The sequence below is a fragment of the Pleurodeles waltl genome, chromosome 1_1, assembly GCF_031143425.1.
Source record: "Pleurodeles waltl isolate 20211129_DDA chromosome 1_1, aPleWal1.hap1.20221129, whole genome shotgun sequence".
Taxonomy (NCBI): domain Eukaryota; kingdom Metazoa; phylum Chordata; class Amphibia; order Caudata; family Salamandridae; genus Pleurodeles; species Pleurodeles waltl.
Genome location: NC_090436.1, coordinates 567,933,159 through 567,960,623, shown reverse-complemented (window position 1 = coordinate 567,960,623; position 27,465 = coordinate 567,933,159). Strand labels below are relative to the sequence as shown.

At 43.9% G+C, this 27,465-nt stretch overlaps 1 protein-coding gene across 1 annotated transcript in view; it reads left to right on the top strand.

Annotated features, from left to right (window-relative positions):
- LOC138285815 (uncharacterized) overlaps window positions 1-27,465 on the top strand; it is a 569,249-nt gene that overhangs the window by 518,815 nt on the left and 22,969 nt on the right. Inside the window, exons 10-11 of the mRNA XM_069226216.1 lie at window positions 15,388-15,430; window positions 23,852-24,038. Coding sequence (XP_069082317.1) covers window positions 15,388-15,430; window positions 23,852-24,038 — 230 coding nt within the window. The remainder of the gene's footprint in view (window positions 1-15,387; window positions 15,431-23,851; window positions 24,039-27,465) is intronic.

Sequence of the window (27,465 nt, the reverse complement as noted above, 5' to 3'; positions counted from 1 at the left end):
TAGTAATGTATCAAAATGTGTGTTAGAGGTTCTTTCCCAGGACACGAACAATGAAGACACTGACTGGAGAGGAAGATGCAACAAATTCTATACCTGACGAGCCGGATGATGAGAACACCGTAAAGCAAACCAATCAACGACGTGTGAAGGGTGAAATATTAGAATTCATAGGTTTGGTATAAGAAAATAATTGGACAGAGTAATAACGTACGATTAATTGAACAATTGGAAATTAGGGGATAGTTTGGGTAACTTTGATATAACAACGCGACAGAGGAAACAGACAGACGATGAGACCAGAGATCTAGAGTGACTTTGGGAGAAGAAGAGATTCGAGATTCTGTCACTGGGCTCATACTCTCTGACTGAGTGACTGATGTTTTGCTGATCAATTGATGACCTGAGGACGAAGACTGAGTCTGCTTGCTGACCCATACAGTGGAGAGGTAGATATGACTATGTGACTGAATTACATTTTTGTGCCTTTTCTTTCAAGGTACCAACTGCACTGTCTTTATACTTTCTCTGGGTATACGTTTTCCAAATTTGTGTTCAAAATTGTTTTTGCATGAAGCCCCACATGCTGATGTTAATCTGAGTTCGATAAGGTTATTCACATGACGACTGGCAAATTGCAGGGACAAATGGTTTGACAAATTATTTTGCTGAACCCTATGGATGTCGTAGTAATATTGAAATTGGTTTCACTAATGGGTTGTTCTGATGCTCTGAAATGCCTTGTTGTTCAAGCCTTGATTAGATCATGCTTCTTGCGTCTTTTGGTTAACAATTATCATTACTTGCGCTTGATTTGACTTGGAGATTAATCTACATGACTTTAGTATTGTTAATAATAGGGAAATAAACTCACTAAACTTTTAATTAAAGGTGTGGTTATTCATGGCTGAAAGGTGATAGTGTGTGAAATTTACTGACTCCATTGATTATTGATTTGACTAATGATTATTGATTATTGTGCACTGATCATTGTGTTTCTGCTCTGGAACTATGGTAAGAACATCTTAAACGAGTCAAAAGGTTCATCAACCTATACGCATCCCCTCGTAAGTTTACTTATTAAGGATCGACATGCTAACACACGCATGGACAAAAGGTGTGCCATGCATGAGTTTGGGTTGTTATGGGGGTTAGCCACAGGACCTGGCCTGGAATTTATAGTTACTTGGAGTTATAGTTACTTCAAATAGCTCTAATTATAACTGCTAATTTCTATGGTTTGGTACGAGTAAATGACGTCCATGTAAACTTTGCTTTTTTCAGTGAACATATAGGTATATTTTACCTACTGCCAAAAGCTTTTTTTTAACTTGGATAAATCTTTGGCGTCGTTTGACGAATCTTCATCAAATTATCTAAAAAAAAGTGTTGTTGGCTCTTACTGTGCATGGAAAGTTTTGGGGTGATTCGTCAAGTGAGGGCCAAGAAAAAGGAGGTGGTCAAAAAGTGTGTTTCCCATGTTGATTCCCATAAAGACTTTAGACACAACTTAAGCCCGAACCACTGGACAGAATTACACCAAATTTGGCAGAAAAGTAGCTCTTGGTCCAGAAAGCACGCTATTTTAGGTATGGAGAGATTAGGGGCATATTTAAGAGCCCTTAGCGCCACAGGAGCATCACTTTTCGTGACTCTGTGGTGGCGCTATGCACTGCGATTACAAGGTGGCATTAAGTCACTTTTTGTGGCTTAAGCCACCTTGTAAATACAGCCTCTTCACACGAAGCACTTTGAGTGGAAGTGGCATGCAAAGGGTGTTGATGAGGCTGTGCACACAGCAACACCCATTGCATTTTGACGCTGCCCCAGATTTACGAGTCGACGTAAACCTGAGGCAGTGGCAAGATCTAACACCACCCCAGGGGTGGCGTTAGCAGGGCGCAACGAGGAGAAATGCTTTCATTTCTCTTAATTTTTTTCGGTTTCTATGTGTGCTGCATCCTGCAGCACACATAGAAAGAGCAAATCACCATTTAAGATTGTTTTTGTGCAGGAAGGTCTACCTTCCTGCACAAAAACAATCTCCCCCTCAACGCAGCCATCTTTGCACAGTGGCGCAAGGGTTGCTGCTTTGGCGCATGGCAGCAAATTCAGCGCCGATGAAGAAGGAAACACAGGGGTGCACCGTATTCTATTAAATACTGCGCATCCCTGCATTGTGAAAATGACGGTGCACAATGCTGCCAAATTTGGCGCAGCAACGCGCACCATCATTTTCACTTAAATCTGTCCCCAAGTGATTTGGCCAGACTCACAGGATGTCAATCTGAAGTTGAAACTCAAACCTGGTTCCCAGGTGCAAAGTCTGTAGCTCTGGCCGTAACTCACATTCTCTCCCCTAAGTGTAACGTATAATCATGTGATCAACTGGATAGAAAAACATCAAGAAAGCAAATAATTTAAAAGTACTTTGTCCCTATTTGAGAATTAGAAAATTTGCCCTCATTTTAGTTTTTTAGACACTAATCTTCATTTCTATGGGACTCAGATCCTCTCATTTTTATAATTTCTAAAGGAAATGCTTTATGTATTTTGATTACATCAAGCTAACATCAGGTGTGGCATACTTTTATATTAAATATAGAATTATAGTAATCTAGTTGTTCATTAGAATACTATGGGGAGGCAGATGTCAGGGGCACGGACTCGGATAATTGAGGGCAGTGAGGAGGGTGCAGAGGCAACAAGTTGACTATGCTGGGCAGGTGGGAGGGGCGGCAGCAGCACAATGGACCATGGAGGGCAGGGGGAAGAGGGGGCAGGGGCAACAAACCAACCTTACAGGACACGGAAGAGAGGCTGTGGCAATATAACAGACCATTGAGGGCGAAGAAAGAGGCAGTGACAGTACAACCGTACATGCCAACAGACCTGATTGAGGCAGGAGACTCCCAATTTTTCTAAGCCCAAAAGGGCTTAATTTTATCTGTCTGCTGCCTAATATCTACTCTTCAATGAAGGCCAGTGGGGAAAATCAATTCACCAGGTTTATTATTCTAAATCTCCCTCTTACCGAGTTCAAAATGTTGGCAAGTATGGCACATTGGATCACTGAGGGCAGGAGGAATGGGTTAGGGATATGGACTGGGATAACAAAGGGCAGGAGGGAGAAGGGCATGGGCACCAAACTCACCTTGCAAGCCAAGAGTCAGGGGTTGTGGCAGCACAATATATCACACAGGGCAAGCAGGACGGATGTGCAGCATTACGTACCATGCATAGCAATAGGGAGGGGACAGGGCCATGTATATGGACAACAGAGAGCAGGGAGGAAAGAGGCGAGTGCAGCAAGCTGACCATACCGGCCAGACAGGAGGGGCAGTTGCAGCATAACATGAAGGGCAGGAGGGAGAGGCAGGGCACGACAACAGACTAGACAAGGTAGGAGAGAGGGGATAGGGGCCAGCACATGGAAAACAGATTTCAAGGGGCAGGGCTGGAGCAGTAAGCTGACCATTGAGAGCCTAACTATAACATCTCTGTAACTTTTGTTTTTTTCAGTGAATATATATATATGTATATATATATATATATATTTTTGCACTTAAAAAACAAAAGGTTACATGGATGTTATAGAAGGTTTCTAAATTTACATGCACAAAACCACAGAAATTCAGCACGTATAGTTTTGGTTATCTCAAGTAATTATAGCTCGTGCCTTAAGGTAACTAAAACTTGTGCCCCTGCAATGTACAGTTATCTCATCAATAATTCTACTGTTAATGTTACATTGCGATTTTTAATGATATTATAAAAAATGTCATGAGTGCTGTAATATCTGGGGAAATTAGCAGTGCATGGCAAGGGTCCCAGTTATAGTTTCCTTAGGGCACAACCCCAGCCAACCACGCACCATGCATGAGTTTAAGTTACCTTAGGGCACGAGTTATTGTTACTTGGGATAACCATAACTATAACTGCTGAATTTCAATGGTTTTGTGCGAGTAAATTCGGAACCTTACTATTATGCCCCTGTAACCTTAGTTTTTTTAAGTGAATGTATATGTTTTTTTTTAACATTAAGTAATTTTAATTACTTGCTTGGAGGGGTTGGTCGCTGGGCCTGACCTGTGGCCAGGCCCTGCAGCCAACCACCTATAACCACCCAATCGTACACCACTCATAAAGTGCTTCTTTGTTTGTTGGAGATGTGATCATATTCCTATGCATCAAGAACGCATCTACAAAATCGGCAGATAACACGTTCTGTGTGTCCTTTAGTAAGCTGTCCATCTTCCTGAGAAAATGGGGGAATGATGCTGCATCCCGCTAATGTATATGGGGCAGGGACAAATGGGTGGGTGTCTAGGCCATTTTACATACCTGTAATTTTTAAAAGGGAGAATACGATTTCTGGTTTCAGCAGCAGATGACAAGAAAGAACCCACTGGTCGCAGTCACTACCTAAGATATTGTGCTCAAAAAAGCAAGGCGGCAAACACCTCACTCAAGGTTTACAGATAACTTTTCAAGGTGGAAATGAACAGAAAAACAATTGCTTTGCCTTGGTCATGCGCAATAAGCTAGGAAGATTGGTACTTTACTGTAGTGGAGCTTCAACTTGGGCACCTGATTTGTTTGTACCTGTAAGTGCTTCCCATTGATGTTTACTGTATGAAATGAGCATTTTGCCAGAATGAATCCTGCCTTGTGTATTTATTCAAATTATTTTTTGTTTTTAAAACATCTCGGGGACCGTGGGGTAATCCTCAAGGGCCCCACGCTCCCAGCCAGCTCCTGACTTCCTGCCGGAGCTGGCATTGCTTCCACATGGAGGGAACTGCTGGAAATGAACCTCCCTGCATGCAGGAGCAATACTTTAATCTCTTTCACAACCCGTATGTCTGCAAGCATCTAAAAAGATGAAAACTCTGCTTCCACCAAGCAGGAGCATTTTGACACCTTCCACTTGCTGTAAGAGGAGTTAGGCCCTCATTCCAACCCTGGCGGTCATAGACCGCCAGGGTGGCTGTCCACGGAAGCACAGCCAACAGGCTGGCGGTGCTTCATGTGGTATTCCGACCGCGGCTGTAAAGCTGCGGTCGCCCAGCCGGGTCCGGCGGTTTCCCGCCAGATTAGCCCCGGCTGGGAGAATCCTCCATGGCGGCGCTGCAATTCAGACCCCCTTCCTGCCAGCCTGTTTCTGGCGGTTTTCACCGCCAGAAACAGGATGGCGGGAACGGGTGTCCTGGGGCCCCTGGGGGCCCCTGCACTGCCCATGCCACTGGCATGGGCAGTGCAGGGGCCCCCTAACAGGGCCCCAGCATGATTTTCACTGTCTGCATAGCAGACAGTGAAAATCGTGACGGGTGCAACTGCACCCGTCGCACCCCTGCAACACCGCCAGCTCCATTCGGAGCCGGCTTCTGTGTTGCAGGGCCTTTCCCGCTGGGCCGGCAGGCGCTCTCTTGGCGGGTGCCCGCCGGCCCAGCGGGAAAGTCTGAATGGCCCCCGCGGTCATTTGGCGGCGTAAGTTTCCGCCCGCCAAACTTAGAATGACCCCCTTAGTGTTTGCTTTTGCTTGGCAGGCGCTGTCACAGCTCCCGCCAAGCAAAAGCGAACAGCTATCTCCTGAGGGTGGGCACCATGGGAGATAGTAGGAGCTGGCCCTGGGGGCGTGGAGGTACCCAGGGCCATTAATGGTTCCAGGAGGGGGGCCATTCAGCCCCCCCCTTTGATTGCATGGGCCAGCCCTGGGAAGGTGGTTGTCTCCGGGGCCATATACGGCCCAGGAAGGGGGTCACGCTGCCCGTCTCTCTCTTCAAAAAATGTAAATAGTCCCAGGGAGGTGGGGGACCCTGGGGCTTAAAACAGCCCCATGAGGTGGTCTCTGCTGCCCCTCTTCATAAATGAATAAAGCTCTGGGGAAGTTGTGGTCCCCAGGACTCATTAGAGCCTTTGGAGGGGGGTCTGTGTGGCCCCCTCCAACATTAATATTAAGCCCTGGGGAGGTGGTGGTCCACAGGGCTCTTTGTGCCTGGGGGGTGACGTGGACCCCTCACCTTTTACTTCATATTTTTATATATGCCCACGGGACCAGACTCAGCTAGGGGCTTTCTTTGAAAACATGCAGGGGAGTCCATGCTTGTTTTGTTTCTGCCACGAATTTGCAGCAAAAATGAAAATGTGCTTTTATGCCTTGGCGGGATCCCAGGATCAAGGCTAGGGGGTCAGGCCATTTATACCCTGCCCCTTTCCTTTATTTTTTATGTTTTTGTTTGGGACTCAGCTGAAGCCGAGTCCCAAAATTGCTGCCATTTCTTCCTAGTTGAAGTGTTGGCAGCCAATCAGATCTCTGCATGAGATTAGAAATATTCACAAATTCATTGCGATCCTAGATATACACATTTGGATTTCCTTTAATTTCTCAAAAACTACTAAAGGGATTTACACCAAATAACCAAAAACGTGGGTTCTGAACCAAGAGCTACCTTCTATAACTATAACTACCTAGTGGTGACTGCCACTAGGTAATATACGTACACATATATATGTATACCCGTAGATATGTATGTATATATACATATATATACAAATACACACACACAGTGTTTTACAGTTTTCAGTTTCCATTGGAAGAGCATTTTATTGCTAATAACTCAGGAAACATTTGACAAATTTGTGCACAACTTTTAAAAAAAAAGGTGCATCAACCTCGCTCTTTCATTAAAAAATATGCGCTGATCTATCAAGCTGGGACCGAGAAAAAGGGGAAAGGGGTCTCAAAACATTGGTTTCCCATGTTGATTCCCATACGAAACTCTGCTTTCCAATAGAGAAAAAATGGCTGTATTGAATTACACCAAATTTGGCAGTAAATTATAAATTCAGTCAGAAAGCAAGACGTTTGTGATTTGGTGTAAATCTGTTCATCTATTTTCAAAGAATTTAGCATTTAAAGAGGTGCTTGGAAGAGGCATGAAGGGGTTAAACAGGTAGGCATATCTGCACAATTGCTCCGACTAGAGTCTTGCGGTTCCGAAAATTAATAAAAAGAAATAGGCCAATTGGCCAATACCAACTGCCAGGCCCTTTGGACAACCCTCTGTATTTTGGTGAAACAATGGCATACAACCTAATAGCCATGTTTACAATGCCAGTGTGAGATAGATCTCTAAGTGGGACACCTCTCCATTCTAGATCATTCAACAATCTGCAGTGTCTCAAAAAATTAAGCAAAGTTCTGGAAATAACCATCCGCACATATTAAAGTCCTCACTACACAGAATTGTATTGTAATAATGCTATTTAACATGAGCACATGCCCAGATATTCCCTGGTGCATATTTATTGTCCACAGAAAGCTTTGGCCTTTCTCACAGATTTTTTTAATAGGCTTTGGCTTTAAACCAAAACCCACTTTGAAATATACCTCTGCAACTCACACCAGGTGTGCTCAGCCTTACCTTGATTTAACCCTTAGTAATACTAACATCCCAAACTTTAGTGATTTGTACATGGTGCACCACATCACTTCCAAGGTGCACAATCACACTTGCCTCCAGAACTTACCCTATTCATATACTAGGGACCCACACATTTACATTCAGAAACTCTTGCTGTATATGACTATGGTGTTATCAGTGAAGTCCTCAGTGATGTCATCAATTATATGATTTGGAATGTCATCAGTGATGTCATTTACCATGTCTTGACTGATGCAGTATATAAGGTCATAAGCAGCACATGGCAGGGGCAAAAGTTATAGTTAGTTCAGTAACGTATAACTGCTGAATTCCAATATGTGTTTTTTTGGGGGTTTTTTGGCCTCTGGCCAAGCCTTGGGCCCAATCCCCTATTGCTTATGACCAAAGCAGCCAGGCCCCAGCAGCTCATGCCCTTCAGACATCCGAGATGAACAGTTGGCTGCAGTGCCTGTGCTTTAACCCTCCATGGGCACCTAACCCTCTGCCATGCACAGCCTTTGGACATCCGTGGCTAATAGTTGAACACAGAGCCTGTCCTATGACCAGGCCCTCCTTTCAACTCCCTGCCATGCACTGCTGTTGGTTGACCATTGGAAAGGGTTAGCCTCAGGTCCAGGCCTGCAGACAGGGCTGTCACCCAGCCCACAGCAAGAGCATAATTCTCCCCTTCCCTCCCATCTATGTATGGCCTTCAAACACCCCAGAAGTGTATTTATTAGCTTTCTGAAAAAAAAATCACATTGCCATGGTACTGCAGCAGTATCACCTCCAAATGTCACCTCCATGGTACTGCAGGACCATGCTTTAAAATTCACACAGGCCCATGGTATGTCTCTTCTTGAGGTATAGCAGTACTTCACTGGAGGGCCATGATGAGTTCTGGAAGAGCAGAGTGGTACAAATATTTGTTTTATTTCTTGGTCCCTGGGGCGGTGCTTTGGGTCCTCTAATGAGTGACAGAGGTCAGGGTGTCCCTACAAGTTTATGTCTTTGTGCCCCTTATAGGGACTGCAACATTTTTCTTCAACTTGTGGCTAATCAGATCATTATGTCCTGGGGGACCAGTCTTAGTCCCGTGGGTCCAAAAAAACTTATATAAGAAAAAGTTCTCTCAGCCAACCAGAGGTCTTTATTTCTTCAATATATGGTACCACAGGACTCCCAGGGGAACAACCATCCAACTATAATTAAATTGTGAATCCCTTCATAACCATCCCAAACATCTCTTTAAATACACATTTTTCAGCAATGGCTGAATGGATTTACACAAAATAATGAAAAGTAAACTTTAGGAGTAGAGCTCTAACTTTCTGACAAATTTGGTGTAATTCTGTTCACCCATCTTTGCTTAATTACTTTTCAAAATATTCTATGGCATAGTTAAAGTTAGGATCATGTTTCCATGGGAAAAGCATTTTTTGTTTTCCTAATAACATTAGAGCAGTTTACAAATCTCCACAAAACTATTTAAAAAAAAGTTCTTCCACCTTAGTTCCTTCCTGAAAAGTGTTGGAGTGATCCGTGAAGTGGGAACTGAGAAAAAGAGGGATCAGAAAACACATTTTCCGCATAAATTTTGTTCAGTTGAACTTTAGACAAAGCTACAACCCAAACGGCTGGACAGATTTACACCAAATTTGGCAGAAAGCTAGATCTTGGTCCAGAAAAAGTGTTTTTTTATGATTTGGTCTAAATCCATAAAGCAGTTTTTGAGCAATTGATGCTCAAAAACTTTTAATGTTTCATGCCCTTCAGTATCCATGGGCTGACAGATCTCATGGTGAGATCTGATTAACTGTAACCACATCAAGAGGGAAGTGGCGGCAGACACTATAGGACTTGGGACTCAGTCCTGAGTCCCAAAAAGAAGGTAAAAAAAGGCATAAGGATTCAGGATAGGAAAACTCTAACCTCCCAGCCCTAGTGACCAAAAGCATTTTTATTTTGCCACAAATGTGTTGAGGATCTGTGAATCTGCTGTGAAATTCAAAAACTTGCTACTGCTTAAAACCCCTGCAGTGTGGGAAGGGCCAAGGGGTCAGCAGAAAACATTACTTTTGGGGAGGGGTGTGTGGCCCTATCACTGAGCCTCAGTGAGGCCCCGAGACCTCATCCCTAAGGGTTGTTATTAAAAAAAGGGAGGGGCGCATGGCCCCCCTATATGAGCTTTAATAGGCCCTGGGGACCTAATTACCATGGGCAAAAAAAGGGCATGGCCCATTGAGTCTTCTTCTATGAGCCTGTAAAGGGCCCAGGGATCCCATCCCCCGGGATCAGTTCAATTACTGCATTCCTGAGAGCCCACATTAACTCCCACCTGGCAGGAGCATTTTTAAAGGTCCCGCCAAGTTGGAGTAGACATGCCTTCTGTGCGGCAAAAGCATGGGCAGGGAAGGCGTATCTGCTCTCACTCAGTGTGAGCTTTAGAAATACTCCAGCTGGGTGGGAGTAGACTTTTGTTTCTCTGACCGTGCTTTTGCGGGCAGGAAAACACACATTGCTCAGCTGGGCAGGAGCAATGCTGGCTCCGGCAGCATCTTGGATGCACCCACCCAGAAGTTGTAGAGGCCTCTGGGGATGGGGTCCCTGGGCCTGTTAAGTGTCAGGGAGGCTGACGCTCTGCCTCTCATTAATGAAAAACAAAGGCCCAAGAAGATGGGGTCCATGGGGTCACTATTAGTTTGAGGCGGGGGGGCTGTGCGACCCTCCCCCTAATTAAAAAACAACCCTGAGGGAAGGGGTCCCCGGAGCCTAAGGTGTATTGGGGAGGGGAGCTGCACGCCCCTTCTACTTCATTACAAAAAGGCCCTGGGGATGTGGTCCCCCAGGCGGCTCAGAAAGGGTGGGCACCCCTCCTCTTTAAAAAATAAAAGGTCTGTGCAAGGGGTACAGAATGGCCTGAGGCGGCTTGAGGAGAGGGGCTGAGCCAATGGGTTGGATGCAGGGCTGTAGCCAGCCCTACCCTGCGCATGAACTGAGTGGGGTTGGCTGCCTGCAGGGGTTGGATGCAGGCCTGGCTGCAGGCCAGGCCCTGCTGCTAACCCCATGCCACACATGGCCCAAAGGCCATGCACAGCATCGAATTGGCTGCCTGCTGGGGTGTTGGATGCAGGGCGTGCCACCGGCAACGCCCGGCAGTCAATTCCACGTCATGCCAATGGCTAAATGGCAGGGAGCTGGTGTTACATATGATAATACATTACTTTTCGTTAAAAAAAAACTAGAAATGTGCTGAAAAAGTCAAAGGTTAAAGTAATGGTATATTTAGGTGAAAATGTCAGTTAAAACATACCATTTTACATGAATAAATCCACTGAAATTCACCAGGTATAATTATCTCAATTTACTAACCTAGATTTGTATCACTGGGCATCCCACCTGTTGGTAGTGAATGACTGGTTGAACAGGGGATGGTAATATCCTGCATTTCACACTGAAGTGTCCTTACTTGGCTGGATAATATAATGGGGATGCTATATGGACCACCACCATCTCCTGCTTACTCCCTGATGTGTCCAGGGTGCATATCCTGGATTTTGCGGTCAGCCCTAAGGTGGGTCATATGCAATCAAAAGCTTACATTTGAGACCTTCGTCTGGCAGGGCAGATGGCTCAGTCATATTGCCCAGTTGGAGGGCTTTGGTAGATGGGATCCCATTGGGATTATGATATTAGGGGATATATGGCAGGGCTCAGTACATTGAGGGACAGATTTATGGAAAGTGTCCCTTAGCACCCCCCTACCGCCACCATGTGTGTGCCGTATTTAAAACACGGTGCACCATGGTGCAGGGTAGGGGGCAAAAGCGTAATTTTTCATGACGATATTGCTGTACTCTACAGGAGTAGTGTCAAAATGCTGGTGCTACTCCTCCTGCAGAGTACATGGGGCACCATTCTAAAGAATGGAAGCCCCCTTTTAACGCCTGCTTTTGAGCAGGCGTTTAAAGTGCCGTAAAAAAATGGCACAAGGAAATCCCAGATTTCCTTACGCCATTTTTTCTGGCTCCCCTAACAGGGGAACGCCCCCTTTGCGTACATTATGCTAGGCATAATGTAGCTCAAAGGGTTACAGAGTGGTGCAATACATGCATTGCGCCACCCTGTAAATACGGCATAGGGATTTCGGCCTCCTTGGGCCACATTAACGTAAAAGATAATTGCATTAATGTGGCTCAAGGTGGCGCTAGGGCATTATAAATATGTCCCTCAGTCTTTTCAAGATCTCCTGATGAAGATTGAACTGCATAGAATCTTATTTTATAAATATCTGCAGCTTTGACATGCACAGGCATACCACCAAGATTTACTGTCAAATGTACCAAGTTCATCACAAACAAGGTCAAAATTAAAAATGTGTCTCTTGGGGAAAGGAGGGTATTACATGTTTATTTATCCCTGCTCATTAACACCTGGACCTTTTCCTAGCTTTAAAAGAAAGACAGTAGGGCTGGTGGGCCCACTACATGAAAGTGATTATAAGGTGGCAAAATTGGCACCACGTGAGCTCGTCGTTTCAGAGTGATTCCAGATTATTAATCTAAAATACTTACATACTGCTTGTCCTAACCCTGTAAGACTATAGCATGCAAACAAACTTCCCTCCCTAATGTGTTTTGATGGCAATAGTGACTTCTTCCATGTGCTTTGGGGATGCCCGGTTATAACCAAATACTGGTTGATCATTTTAACCACTTTGGCTTGAATATTGAGAGCTAGAATTGCTCTCTTGGGTATTCTGGATGACTTTGTAGGGAGCTAAGGACAGCATATGTCAGTTGACATTGGTAAATTGACAGCCAAATGAGATAGTGCAAGACATTTGAACTCTCCAGACACCCATTCTTTCACTGCATGGCGTACTGCCATGGATTGGTGTGAGAAACAAGAATACACTATATTCATGGCTAGTGGTTGTCCACATAAACATCTGGGGGAAATGGTGGCACAATTAAGGCTCAGGTCCTGATGTGTACTCTGTTTGCACTGCATTTGCATCATTTGTCTTATGCAAATTCGGCGCAAACCTAATTCCATATTTATACTTTGGCGCTAGACCCATCTACAGCCAAAGTTTTGGAGTTAAAGTCATTTTTTGCTTGCGGGAAACCACCTTGCGTCAATGAGAAGCAAGGTAGGCGTTCCTGTCCAAAAAATGACAATATGGCCTTAGAGCCATATTTATACCCCGTGCTAAAATCAAGCACGGGGGGAAAGGGGCCAGAAATAATGGCGCTAGGCTTGCTTAGAGCCATTATTTAATGCCTGGGTCAGGGCAGGCATTAGGGGACCCGTGTGCCTTTTTCCATGGTCAGAGACCGTGGAATTGGCCACAGGTGCCATTCCCTAGCCCCAGGGACACCCCCACCCACACCAGAGGGACACCAGAGGATGTGGGGACCCCATCCCAGGTAAGTAAGATAAGTACAGGTAAGTATTCTAAATAAAATTTTAAAGTACCACAGGGAGGCCTACTTGGGCTCCCTTACATGGCACTGGGCCCAATGGGACATGTGTCTCCTGGGCTTGGCCATTGGGGTGGTGGGCATGACTCCTATCTTTACTAAGACAGGAGTCATGTCCAAGGGGGTTGTACGTCAAAAAATGACGCTAGTCTGGTAAGAGGCATATTTATGCCTCTAACCAGACTAGTGTCATCCTTTGACGCACAACCTCCCGTTGCCCCTACGCTTCCCCCACCCAGCTAGCATCCTTTTTCATGACGCTGGCCAGGCCTTACCGCCGGCTACCGGCATTCCATAAATAGGATGCCCAGCCGGCGTCTTGGAAAGATGCTACCGGCGGTATACTTTTTCACGCAAAACTGCTTTAGAGCAGTTTTGCGTGAAAAAGTATATATCTGGGCCTCAGTGAGCTAACCATGAAATGGGTGATGATGTATTTGTATGGGATACATTGTAATACCTTAACTACACTTATTTATTGTTATGTTGTGTTTTTAAGAAAATAGAAATAGAATTGGTTTAAAAAAAAGAAATGTGCACAATTCTCTATGATGCCCTAGAAGAAGATAGGTGATTAGTTGAATCTTGGGGTTTGACTGGTTAGGCATCAGTCACTTATAGGAGCCCCACCAGCTTTAGAAAAAGTGGCACCCTATGGCCCTATTACAAGATATGCAGAATAGACTAAGGTATTTATCACACGTGGTGAATACCATTACCCTAAGGTGAGGTTCTTAACCTGTGAATGAGGCCTAACATGTGAAATCAGTGGTGAGCACATCAAATTGCACGTTTTGCCTTTTTTATGGCCCTTTCCCTGCCCTTGCCCTAACTCCCCCTATATGTTTGCAGCTGGTTTGGCCTGCAGCAATCTATCAGGGGAAAACTGCGATAGTATGATAATTAATCACTGTTTGCACAGGGATCAGATTTTAGCCTCCGAGGAGTGAGAGTTACTAACCCTGCAAAAGCCTGTAGTTGCTTTTAAGATGCCGGGCAGGGCTTTTCTGTGTCGTGGGTGTATGAGGGGGGCATCGTATTTTGGGTTCTGAGAGGTTGTTAGACGAACTAGTTTAACAGTAGAACAGGTCTTTCATTAAAACATTCACTCTTATTACGTGTGTACATTATTTTAATTATTAAAAGTGGGTCTATACCTATATGGCTGATGAAATGTCCGCATATCTGTGTAACAACACTGAAATATCATTGATTTTGAATTGTTCATTTTTCATTTTTCATTGTTGATTGTATGTTAACACTCTTGTGACAAAGCCAGTAGACCTGACGCTTCACAATTGCATACCTTGCATGATTTACTACAAACATATATGGCATATTGTGGTTTTATGAGTTAGGGTCTGCTGGCATACAAACTATTAAAGGTGCCTCAGTGAGGTCGCAATGTGATATAATCTGCATTAAACAGGTTAGTTGACCACTGTGATCTTTCTTTAGTGTACACCCCTTGCAGTGTGGGCAGCCCTTGAATGGTGTCACCATTGGTTTTTTTTTATATATACTATGCACATATGTGTAATTGTGTTCATGCTATGCATTTCTGGATGTATTAAATATGTTTCCTTTTTCAAGGAAAATGCACTTACTAGACATTGATTTATTGAGTATTTTTGTTGCACTGATGAGCTGAGGTTCTAGCCTGCAGCACCTCCCTGAGTCAGCCTTAGATTGCCCTGTCTCACTAACCTGTGAGTCAAGTGCTAACATTTGGTCCCCAGTTTGAGGTCCACAGCATGGGGACTCAAGGACATAGAAGCAATAAACACCAGTGTGCACAATTAGGGCTTTTAATAGCCCTGTGACCTCTTGACCCTGATTTTTCACATTATGTTTACATTTAAGGGTGAGAACACGGGTGTTCCCAGGGTGGGAGCTTTAGGGTAGCCCCTGAGAAGGCAGTGCATTCATGTAGCATCCTTTTGGGAATTCACAAAACTTCTCAAATGTTTTTACACCCAATTTACCTATGGTGCGCCAACAAAGGTTGAAGTAAGTGTATTGTGAGGCAAGAACAAGTGTATACCTCCAAACTTTATTAGGGTGTACGAGAGGAGTCTTCACAAGGAACTTAGACCCATATTTATACTTTTTTAGCGCCGCATTTGCGTCATTTTTGTGTTGTATTTTGTACGTTTGTGCTGTTTTTGTGTCAAAAAATGGCGCAAATGCGCAGCTAAAAAAGTATAAATATGGGCCTTATTGTCCTAAAAAAATACTATCCCTGGCATATGGTGCAGTGTCACCTTTAAAGAAACCATACCCTAGTGGATTGTCCTTTGGTGTTATATCCACCAGTTAAGGGTTAGGCATGTTCATTGAATTCTACAATTTGCATCTCTGTCCATGTGCAGTCCTGGGGATTTCTGTAAAATACCTACGTGCAATTCGCATACAAGCCTACTGGAGAGTTTGCTTCTGGAAAGAAGTTAACCTCATTTATTTGTTTTGTGTCATAGGTGGTTGGAGGCAATGGATAAAGCTGTTCATCCTGTCAATCAGGTACTGGTCTTTTTTTAATGATTTTACGTGCAGAAAAAAGGGGCTCTGGTGGGGTGATAAATCAAAATGATGGGAAGATAAATTGCAAATAAGGCCATCTCTTTGAAAAGGTGATGTAAGAAGACACCAAGAAATCCTCCAGCTGGAGAGATTACTCCACCGTTGGGGGACCTTTTACCAGATCAAAGAAAATGAGAAAAGGCAAGATGGCTGGACTAACCACAACAGTGTTGTCACTCATGTCTGCTCCAGCTCATCGGGGAGGTGCAGGCTGCAGTTAATGTCTGCAGGTCTTCTGAGTCCCTTCATTAGGTGTCACTGCCAGACCCTGAGCATGTCATGTGAATCTCATGACACTGGATTAGGGCACCGCACCGCACATGCTTCACAACTGGTGCAGCAGCAGCACCCTCATTTGTCTTGCAGCTGGCAGTGGGACCTGGACGAATCTTTGGACTTACCAGTAAATTATTTGTCTGCATCATCTCAGCAATGAACCACACCACACATATTTAATCAGTTGACTCCTACACCTGACTGAGGGACCTGTGTGTGATGTACAGATAAAAGGATCAGATTCTGTTATTGTCTACTTGATGTTGCATCATTCAAAGTCAATACAGTTGAGAGTTATAAATTCACACTACAGTTTAAATAAAGATCGCAACACAAGTAAAAGTTTTTATCAATACAATGTAACACATCATCCTCGCAACCTGGGAAGATAATGTTCCAATTACTTCCTGGTTATCTTCATTACTCTGAATACCATTTTCTTGTACCAATACTTCCTACATGCTGTGTCCCACTTCCCCTCCAAACACCATGGGGCCCAGCATAAAAAAAGTATTTTAAACCATCTAACCTCTTGTTTACCCCCACATTGGGCAATAAATGGGGAGAAGACCCCGCATACTTCCTCTCACACCGAAGTTTAAAGGAATTGAGATCGCAAATGAGTGAGAAAGGGAGGTAAGTACAGGTAAACACTGATAAGAAGAAAGGATATACAAAGCACTGAAGACTACAGGTCATTAATCAGGACATTAACTCCTCAACCTCTTGCTTGTCCCATTACTTATTAAATCAGGATATACCACAGCAGTAATAGCAATCTGATTCCCAGAACTACACAACTTCAAGGTGATGCAAAGTAAATCATTATGCTTAAAAACCTTTTACAACATACAAGGGAACAATCATCTAGGAAATAGTAGTCACCAAAACTCTCGCTCTTAAATCTTTTTAGTTCTGGTCCCTTACATCCAACCTGTAACAAGTAATAAAGGTGGCTAAAGTGGCCATGTTGCTGCTTTGCCTATATTTGTAAAGAGACTCAATGTTTCCACCACTCAACATGTTTCCACCCAGAAGTCAGCCGCCCCTCGGGTGGCTCGCCACCAATATGCTCTCTGAAAGAGTAACAATCTTCTAAGAAGTATAAGCCACAGAAATCAAATCCTTAATCCAACTACATAAGGTTACGCTGGATGCCTTTTAACCATGTCAAAAGACACCAAAATTGGCAAATAAGTTTTCACATTGTCTTGTCAAGTTACGTTTGACTGCTCTTAACATATCAAGTGTATGCAAAGATTCCTCTTCAGGGGTTGAAGGAATTGGAAAGAAAAGTGAAATAATTATCTTTTGTTTTTGATGAATGGCAGACATTACTTTAGGAGAGAATCTTGGTCCTACCACGAAAATCAGTCTATCTGAATACAGCCTCAAATCTGGAGTTCTGATAGATAAAGAATGTAGAGGCATATTTACAAGGAACTGGCACATTGGCTCCGATGTGACAGTTTCCTCGCATCACCTGTGCCCCCTTAGAGACAACATGGTAGCGATGTATTTACAATACAGTGCACCATGGCGCACGTTAGGACAATAGTGTCAGAATTTTTAACACTATTGTGGAGCTTTGCTGTTATAGCACCAAAAATGTTGGCGCTAGTTCAGCGAAGCACAGTTAGGCCCATAGGTCAATGTCACTTTAACGCCTGCCCTGAGCAGGCGTTATAAAATGATGCTAGAATGGCGTAGTGAAATCTTGTAAATTTCACTGCACCATTTTTTGGACCTCTTGTGGGGGAATGCCCCCCCTTGCACACATTATACCTGGCGCAGGTATAATGTGGCGCAAGGGATTACAAAGTGGTGTAATACTTGCATTGAGCCACTTTGTAACTGTTTGGGGACTGGTTAGCACTGCCTTCGCGTTAAACAAATTAAGCTAAGATGGTGGCAGGGGCTTGTAAATATGCCCCATAGTTCCTTTAATCTATGCACTGGAGTTATGGTAACTAGAAAAGACATTTTAAGTGTCATTAGTTTAAATTCCACATCAGAAAAAGGCAAGTAGGTTGTAATGCCCTCAGAACCAAGGGAAAGTCCCATGAAGGAGCTATCAATTTCACCGAAGATCTAAGAAGAGAAAAATCTTTTAGCAGCCTACTGACAAATAATTCAATGTCATTAATTTATATATTTCCTTTATTGTATAAGGTGCCAGACAAACTTGTGGGAAGGAGGAAATACTCTGCTTACTGGAGGAGAAGATGCGAAACCAACAGACCAAGATGCAGTTTGGTCCAAGGTATCACAAAGGCACTCAATGCCTGCCAAGGGATATAACAAACATAAACACATTTTGTGGGATTATATAAAAAGCATACCACAACACATTTCCCCCTTTTAGACAAGGCTTACCATGTGCCATTTTATTCTGAGCCACTACTTCATCAAAGCAGCTCTCTGCCTCCCCACACACGATTTGACAGCTCTTGGCTGAGGAAGAGACATGTGGCCCGGGTGAGCCTGGAACTAGATCCAGATGAACTCCAGGTAATGGGTTGAAACCTGAAGAAAATCTTTGAATTTGATCATAAATCTGTGATTTTCCAGTATTTGACTGCTTGGCACTATCAATAATGTCCCTCCACAAAAAACTCAGAAATCTCTAATCAAGAGGAAATATTGAAATATGCAGGTAAGCATCCAGAAGATCTAATGCAGTTATCCATTCCCTGTGGACATCAATGGGATTTTACATTGTAATATATCCATCTTGAAAAGAGTTTCCTCAAGACTTGTATCAGTCTTTTTAGATTTATTATGAATTTGAAAACTCATGACAATTTCTGCACCAAGAAGACACAGAAATAGAAGCGTTACCCTGTCTGAGACTTTGGTACCAGACAGATGACATTATTTTGTTCTGAAATCCTCTGACAAAACTTTTAACTTTATAAGATCATGAGTGTAGCTTAAATGTAGTGGTGTTTATCTGAAGGTAATTCCTTGAATTCCAGAGAGTATCCCTAATTTAGTATTTCTAGAACTCAGGCATCTGACAAACTTTCTGAAAATATGAGAGGTGACCGCCACTGGTATGCAAAAATAGTCAGGATCACTTATTGTGTTTAGCAGTCACTCCTAAAGCTTGCCAAAGGACTCGGTGCCTCATTTATCAAAGAGTAGCAAACTACATACTTGCAGTACTGAGCACTCGCAGTGAATAAGAACCCAAAAGATCATTTCAGTGTGTAGAATAAGCTAGATTGTAATTGAACAGGCCTAGGTATAAACATAATATTTATTTTGTAACTCTGCTTTGGAAAATGCTAACAAAATGATTCAAAGTTATTGTCCACTCAGCTTAAAAAATCTAATGTAATGGTGAAAGTAGTTTTTTGATAACTTTAGTGGAAAAGTAACCTTCTAGAATCTTACTTTGTACTGCCTGAGCCGAAAACTGGTTTAGAACCAGTTTGCCACTCAGCTCCCTTTCAGATGATCAACACACATACCCACCTGAGACTTAACAACCCTGTCAATGGGGGCCAATGACATGGCCTCTATTCTCAGAAAGGGAAGATTGCACCATTCAGGAGGGTTTAGCCATCTGTAAGTAGGATGGTAACAGTTGGCAGAAAAGAAGACTACCTTCACACTTCCTCTTTTGACTTTGAAATGCCAAAATGAGCTGGCATAATCTGCTTGCACTCATTCCTATGGCTCTCCAAGATTTTCTGGCTCTAGGAGGAAGAACCACTTCTTGACCCTGACAGATGGGATGATACGGTATCTAAATAGATGAGAGGCTAAAAAAAGAGTCAGAGAACGTGCATACGGATGAAGGCAATTTTGGTTTACTGATTCTGGGATTTTTTTTTACAATCACATTACAGAGAAAGTGCTGAAAAAGAAGGGTGGCACATAGCAAGGACGTAGACAGGTTTCGGTGGAGGAAATTTTCTAATCATTAGCTAGTGTACAGGAAACAATGGCTCCTCACTACCACATCTTTAAAACATCAGCTGGAAAGGCAGCACATGAAGAAAGAAGATCCTAATGGAACAAAAGAAACCAATAATTACTGAGTGCTGCTGGAACCCAGGGACTGGAAATATTCCCCAGAGTAAAGTGCTTTACTTCTTGTTTGCATGTTTCAGGGACCCAAACATATGTATGACTCCTGACTCCAAAAGGTCCCAGCAGACCACAGAGTACAAGACCCTGCAGAAGTCCTGTCCTGTGAAAGGCCTGGTGCCTGAAAGCCCTCCCTGAGAACCCAGGGGCTGTAGAAGCAACCAGGATGAACTTTCACAACAAGTGAATTAAAGTGGATCTCAGTTGCCCTTCCAGGGAATCAAGACAAGTTGCAGAGGCTTGCCCAGGAAGAGTGCACCCTTGGGGGAAAGAAAACCTGGGGGCTTATTTACCATCCCTGTGGCGAATGGCAGTGCATCAAGTTACCTTGCTGCACTGCACCACGGGGAAAGGGCAGAAATGCGTTCTATCTACAAAATACGCCGCATTTCTGTCCTCTTCCACTTAGCTGGTGCACAATGGGCTGCCTAGCACCGACATAGGCACACTTGCCCCGTAGTGCAAGGATGCCTGCATTGCAGACAGGATTGCTTTTGTACAGGAAGGGACACCTTTCTGCTTAGAAACAACTCACAAAGGATTTTTCCACTTTCTAAGTGTGCTGCAGACTGCAGTACACATAGAAAGAGGAACAAAATGAGGAGAAATAAACATATTTCTCCTTGTTGCACCTCTCCTGGAAAGAAGAGAGAAGATTTTGACTCATGCTCAGGTCTACAGATTCTTGTAAATCTGGGAATTTGCCGAAACCCAGGGAAAACCCACTGCAACGTCCATGGAATGCCTACCTGATGCAGTGACTTGCACTGCTTTGCCTTACACCATATCTATAAGGCCATGAAAAGCCATGCAAAGTGTCTTTGCGTGGTCTTATGGATATGGGCCTGCACAATGTGCCACCAATGTGTCACAAAAAGTGACACATCAGCAGCACACAGGGCTTGTAGATAAGCCCCCTGGTTTGTTCCACATGGAGCTTTACATTGCACTTTAAACTAGTTCAACATGGCCACATGGTAAAGGTTTCTGAGCTCATGGAGCCCTACATGGCCTCAGCAACTAAGTCTGACACCCAAACATAGGACCGGGATGAGGCAGCTAATCAATTTCAGTCATGAAGCGACGTGACTGGCTATGAAATCCAGCTTTCTCCAATTAGGAACTTTTACTGCCAAAACCATAGCCTTCAGTAGGAGTTTGATGAGGACTGACTACAAAGGACTCTGGGGCATATTTAAACTTTTTGCGTGAAACTACGCTAACCCAGTTTTGCGGCAAAAATATTAGCGTCATTCCAAAGCGCCAGCCTGGCACCATGTTTAAGTAATGGCGAAAGCTGGCTCTAAGATTGGCCTACCTTCATCAAAAATTATACTAGCCGGGTGGGTGTGGCGGTATGGGGTAGTGACATCTGCCATTATCCTCAGCTTGTGAATGCACCAGTTCCAGGTGCAGATGACACGTTTTGCATGCCTAAGTTCTGTTAAAGTATTCAGAAATGTTTTGTAAGTCGTGCAACAAGAATTTCAAATATACTTTTCAAATACACTTTTAAAACAAAAAAAAGTGAAAATCTGGAGCCTCCAGTCTTGATCGGTCTGCTGGAGGTACAGCAGAAGCCAGTGACTGTGTGCAAGCAGCGAACCTTTCTTAACACAGTTTAGATGAAAAACGTCAAAGTAAATGGAAAGCCAATGGTTCTGACTTTGACAGTCATTACGGGAAGCCAATGATCCTGGTTTTGACTGCCAAGACTTGTTTTCTATTAATGTTTTTTAGAAGTATAATAATAACTATTCCACAATGGCTATCTCTTGGTGTGCATGCATTCGGGCACCATTGAGTAAGGGTTTACTTTTGCTTTATGAAAAGGCAGTGTAAGAAGTTTGCCAGGGCATGCGCACACATGCCCACGCAAAGGTGGCCATCTTACACTGGTCTTTGTATTTGTTAAAAATGTAGATTTCGATATTTGACAAGAGTTCCCTTTCTTGCTCCCCCATGCACCAGCTTCCCAGACCTATGTCAGTATGAATTGTGCATTGAGGGGTTTCCTTCCTCATGTACAAATGTACTGAGGGGCAAATGTATGAGAAATGTGTCACGGGGTGGCGCAGCAAGTCACCTTGCTGTGCTGTTTGCATCACAGGGAACGGGCAGGAATGCACCCTATTTACAGAATACGCTGCATTCCAGTCCTTTCCTCCTGTGCTGGCAGACAGTGAACTGGCAAACACCAACACAGACACCCTTGCATCATACAATCCAGAAAGGCCTTTTCCTCTTTCTATGTATGCTGCAGTATGCAGCACAGATAGAGGACAAAAACGAGGCAAAACAGTGATATTTTTCCTCACTGCACCTCCCTGTGGCAGGTGTAGGATCTTGGCACATTCCCAGGTTTACCAGGATTGGTGAATGCCAGGATTGGTGAATTTGGTAATGTATCAAAAATCATGTAAGTTGCGTGGGAACACTCATGCAACATCCATGGAATGCCTTCCTAAGGCAGAGTAATGCAGCGATGTGTGCTGCAATTAGTCCAGATTTATGAAGCCATTCAGGGCCACGCAAGGTGGCCTTCCGTGGCTTCATAAATCTGATTTAGGGCTTGCGCCACTTTTGAACCAGGCAACAACACGTTGCGTGGTTCAAATGTGATATAAAGGGGGCACATAAATATGCCTGAGTGTTGATTGACCTGAGTTTTTTTAGATTAGAGCAATGAATGGGCAAGTTCTACATATATACCAGTCCCTAGTGCAAAATAATTAACAGTACACAAGAATTGGACATTAGTTCTGGCTGCAACCAGGGACACTGGAAGTATTTTACACTTAATAGCTGCGGAACAATAAAGTGATTTATTTTGTTTTCATTCTATACTCAGTATAGCCTGTGGATCATTGAGGTAGGTAGGCCCGGACAGTCCTTTTCATGACAACTGGTCAAGTGTCCAACCGTGCCAAGTCCATTTCCTCATTACAGTTTTTATGCACATTTGTGTGTGTTGTGGGTTGTTTTTGCGTTGGTATTTTGTATCATGTTTGTTTTATACACAATAGTGATCTCACATTGCTCGATCAGTAACACAAAGCAAAGAATAGATCGATTTGGAGATGCCAGAAGTCTTATCCTTGATCAGGAACATTGGAAACTTTCGTTGAAGATAAAGGCAGTGAATTGTGAACCCCACAGGTAGCTCGTTGTTTAGGAAATGGAGCAAAACACAGGACAGCAGCATGTAGGGCACTTTATAATAGTTTTACTTTCGGAATTGCGCATAACATAAAGGAACAAATTACAAACCTTAAAAGTACTGTGACGTCCCAAGTATTATCCAACAGCGGGTATTACTGCTGGAAAGAAAGAGCTCTAATACCTGCCCCTGCCATTACCATTTAATGCCCTCTTTCAGGCCGATCAGAAATCCCATCTTCTTGAAAGCATCAGTCATTCTCAAGTACCTCCAATGGGCACAGCCAGCACAAATGAAGGGCGCCACTAATGCACGTTCTACGTGCTGCACCTCCGTGACCCGCCCCTCTCCCCTGGCATTCTTTCAGCTAATGCACAATTTATTAATCCACTGAACGGTACATCGGTGAGTCAGCGCCAGACCAGCTTTTAGTCCTTAACATCTCAGGGTTGTTGCAATTACCAGAACTGTAGAAGCTATTTTCATGATAAGTACAGAGCTGAGAGCAGTACTTTTAGTTGTGGTATACAGTATGTGCCATTAACAAACCATAGACAAATGCTATCTTCCAGAAACAAGAAGGATATGTACTCGAGATGTTTGTATATTATTACTATATTCTTCGCTGTGTATCTACACTTACTGCTGTTATAAGAAAGAATGCCAATGATTTGCATACAAAATCAAACTAACAACAGTAGACGCATTTTCTGTTAGCGAGAGGTTGTAAAGGCTGTGAGTTTCATGGTTTACACCACATATTTAGGAGTCTACAGATGTGTAAGAGCATCTTACATTTCTTTTTTTTACATATGCATTATTTGTAGAACCATGTGTGGGTAGATGTCACCCTGCATAACAACAGCCTCCCACCACTGGCAATCAAAAATCCCGAGTGCCTGGGTCTCCTTCACCAGCTGGACAGGAACATGGACTTGTGGGTGCCACACTACTGCATCCTGAAGGACGGCTGCTTGTACTTCTATGCCAGCATGCGTGCCACACACGGCCAAGGTAGGTCACCAGGGTGAACAGGGTCTTCACACGAGGGATGCTCATTATTAAACCGGCCTGGCCAACAGGTGCAAGTGCATAAATATATCATGTAAGAAGTAGCCTCAACTTACAGAACATAAAAGGTAAGTGTTTAATTGCCATTGAAACTAAAACAAAACATTAACTAAGGCCAGGGAAAAACATCGTTTTTATTCACTAGCCACTTGAAGGGTAGTGATTTTCTTCAGCAGGTTGGGGCGGGAGGGGTGTCAGCACATTTTCCAAACAAAATAATTCACAAGAACTTGCAAAGCTTAAAACTCCCACCATCTGTGTTCTCCTCCATCATGGTTCTTCCCAGCAACACATTTTTTCTCAACTTTTTGCTCTTGAGAAAATATTTTGGTTTCAAGTTGTCAGCAAATGATAGCTGCCTGCTGTCTGCCTTCCAGTTGGAGTCCTCATCCTGTCCTCTCCTGCAGCCTCTGTCCGAATCCTGCTTAGTTGCCCAACAGTATTATGGATGCAGTTGGTGTACCTGTGGAAGCGAATACCTAATTTTTAAGAAATCACGCTGTGTACAGCACAAGCACTAACTCAATAACTATAAAAGTAAGGGGCCTATTTACAAGAGGCCTGCACTGCTGGAGCATCACTTTGTTAGATGCTCCGGTGGTGCAGGCCTCACAATCATATCTATGACGTGCAGGAAGGCCCCCCCTGTGTGGCTTTGCATGGCCTCATAGATATGGAGTAAGGCAAGGCAGCGCAAAGCGCGACGTTGCTTTATTGTGTGTTAAGGAGGCATTGTATGGGTGTTGCAGTGGGTTTTCCAATGCGACACCCATGGATTTTGACGCTGCCACAGATTTACAAAATGGCATAAACCTGGGGCAGCACAAAAACCTTATGCCTCCCCAGACCAGGCGTAATGAGGAGCAATGTTTTCATTTTTCCTCGTGTTTTCCTCTTTCCATATAGAATGACAAAAAAGGTGTACCTTCCTGCACAAAAACAATCCTGCCAACAACTCAGACAACCTTGCAACATGGTGCACGGATGCCTGCATTGGCACTCAACACCAAATTGTGTGCCGGAGCTGGCTCAACAGACAGGAATGCACTGTATCTTGTAAATACAGTGCATTTCTGCCCTTTCGATTTGACGGGCAGTGCAGCAAAAAGGCTTGCAGCACTGCCCTACTCCAAACTGTTGTAAATGAGGCCTTGAGTGCATCTGCTCTGGGGCATAGCAGCTTGGAAACATGGAGCTGCAACCTCTGCTCGGTGTTTCTGAACTGTGCTGTCTGCAGCGCATGCACCAATTTCTGAAGTTATCTGGCAAGTGTATGTCTGTGTTTCTGAGCTGTGCTGCCTGCAGTACATGTTCCAAATTGTGAAGGTACGGAGATAGTGCATGCTGTATTTCCAAGCTGTGCTGTCTGCAGTGCATGCACCAGTTTCTGAAGTCACCAGGCTGATGCATGTCAATGTTTCCAAACTGTGCTGTCTAAAGCACATGCACCAGTTTCTGAAATTACCGGGGTAACGCATGTCAATGTTTCCCAGCTTTGCTGTCTAAAGCTCATGGACCAGTTTCTGGAGTTACCTGGCTAATTCATGTCAGTGTTTCTAAACTGTGCTGTCTGCAGTGTATGTGCCAAATTGCGAGGGTCCCGAGCCAGTACATGTCAATGTTTCTGAGGTTTGCCGTCTGCAATAAATGCATCAAATATTTGAAGATACCTGGCTAGTACATGTGCACTTGAAATTCATCTTCAAAGTGAATTTAAAGAAAAGGAATCCCAAAAAGTGTGGGCCCCTTTGATCTCTTTACTCAGAATCCAATCCTTCCTCCTGCCCTACAACTATATGCGCTCCTGCGTTAGATGTCAGCAAACCTATCCACCAGCTTTGCCAATATCTTCCTGGTGAAATCTTGTCATGCATGCTGCCACACGTCTTATCGCGGACCAATAAGAATTCAATCACTTCATCCCCGCCTCAGACAACTCCACTGGCTAAATAACCTCTGGCCTGATAACATTTACATTCGATGAGGAAGAGCACTCTCACCTCGCTGACAATTGTTCATCTAAAGGCCTACGAACCGCCCTCCAAACGAGGCTAAAGATTCCCAAGAGAAAGAGACACAACTGTAAAATATAGAAACCAGGCACCGCTATCAAAGCAGCAAGACTCTGGCATGCATTAATGCTCAAAATAAAATACTTTCCATCCGAGATGCAATTCACGGTGCAGCTTAAAGGCATTTGTTTTCCTGTTGTCTTTATTCGTGCCTTCATTCAGCTTCCTCGACCAGATTGTACCTTGCCCTCGACCCCCTTCAGCTCTCCTACCATTCATGAACAATGTAGTTAACCTTGGGGAACCCTGCGACCTTGCACACCTGTTTCAGATCCCTGCTGCAGTGGAAAGTGCTCACTTGCCCCTTGGCAAGTATAGCGCTGTGTAAACACTGTCAATAAATACACTTAAAAAATAAATACACAGGTGAGACTGCAAGACCCTTACAAAGGTTCTGCAGTCCGCGAAAAATAGTTTTTCAGCAGCAGAGTACTGATCGAACCAGGGTTCATTCTCTGAGTCTGAAGGGAAAGGCTAAGAAGTGACATATGAAAATATGTTTTCACCGAAATAGTATTGAACGCTTGCTAGAGTACCCCAGCAATGCCCCAATAGTAGTCGTGGATACATTAACAATGACATCAGAATCAGTTACTGATTCAGCGAGGATAAAGCTAGAGGCCATAAAAAGTGAGTTAAAAAAGAAGGCAAGACAGTGGCCGACTATAACTCTTTCAGTCTTATAAGCTGTCATATTGTACATATTCTATATATGTATGTACAATTAAAATATATTTTTCAGTTTTGAGTCTCTTAGGGAGGAATTCACTTTAGCGACCACTGAATACTATTGACACTTACAGCTGGGGCATACCCTGAGGAGGTATATCCAGGAAGGGGATCAGCTGCTGGGGGCTTCTTTCCTAGAACGTAGGGTCCTGTCTAAACCGTTTCCCAAAAAGGGGATCTGGGTCATTTACAGGAAATTAATCATAACTCTCCAGACCTGCTGAGTAAATTGAGGGAGGCTTGGGAGGCCGATCTGGGACGTTTAGAAGATGATAAATGGGTGGAGGCTCTCAGAGGCCCCAGGGAAATAGCCAGCAGGGCTAGGTTCAGACTACTTCAGTTAAAGATCCTACATAGAGCCTACTATTCTCGTATGCTACTACACAAAATTGGTGGAGTGGTGAACCCATTACACTTGAGGGGCTGTAATGAGGAGGGCACATCCATACACATACTTTGGGGATGTCCTTCAATGTGGGAATACTGGTCCAGCATAGTCCGGGAGATGTCCTAGACCACCACACTAGAGACACCTCTGGACCCTAAATGGTTCCTACTGTGAATTTCGG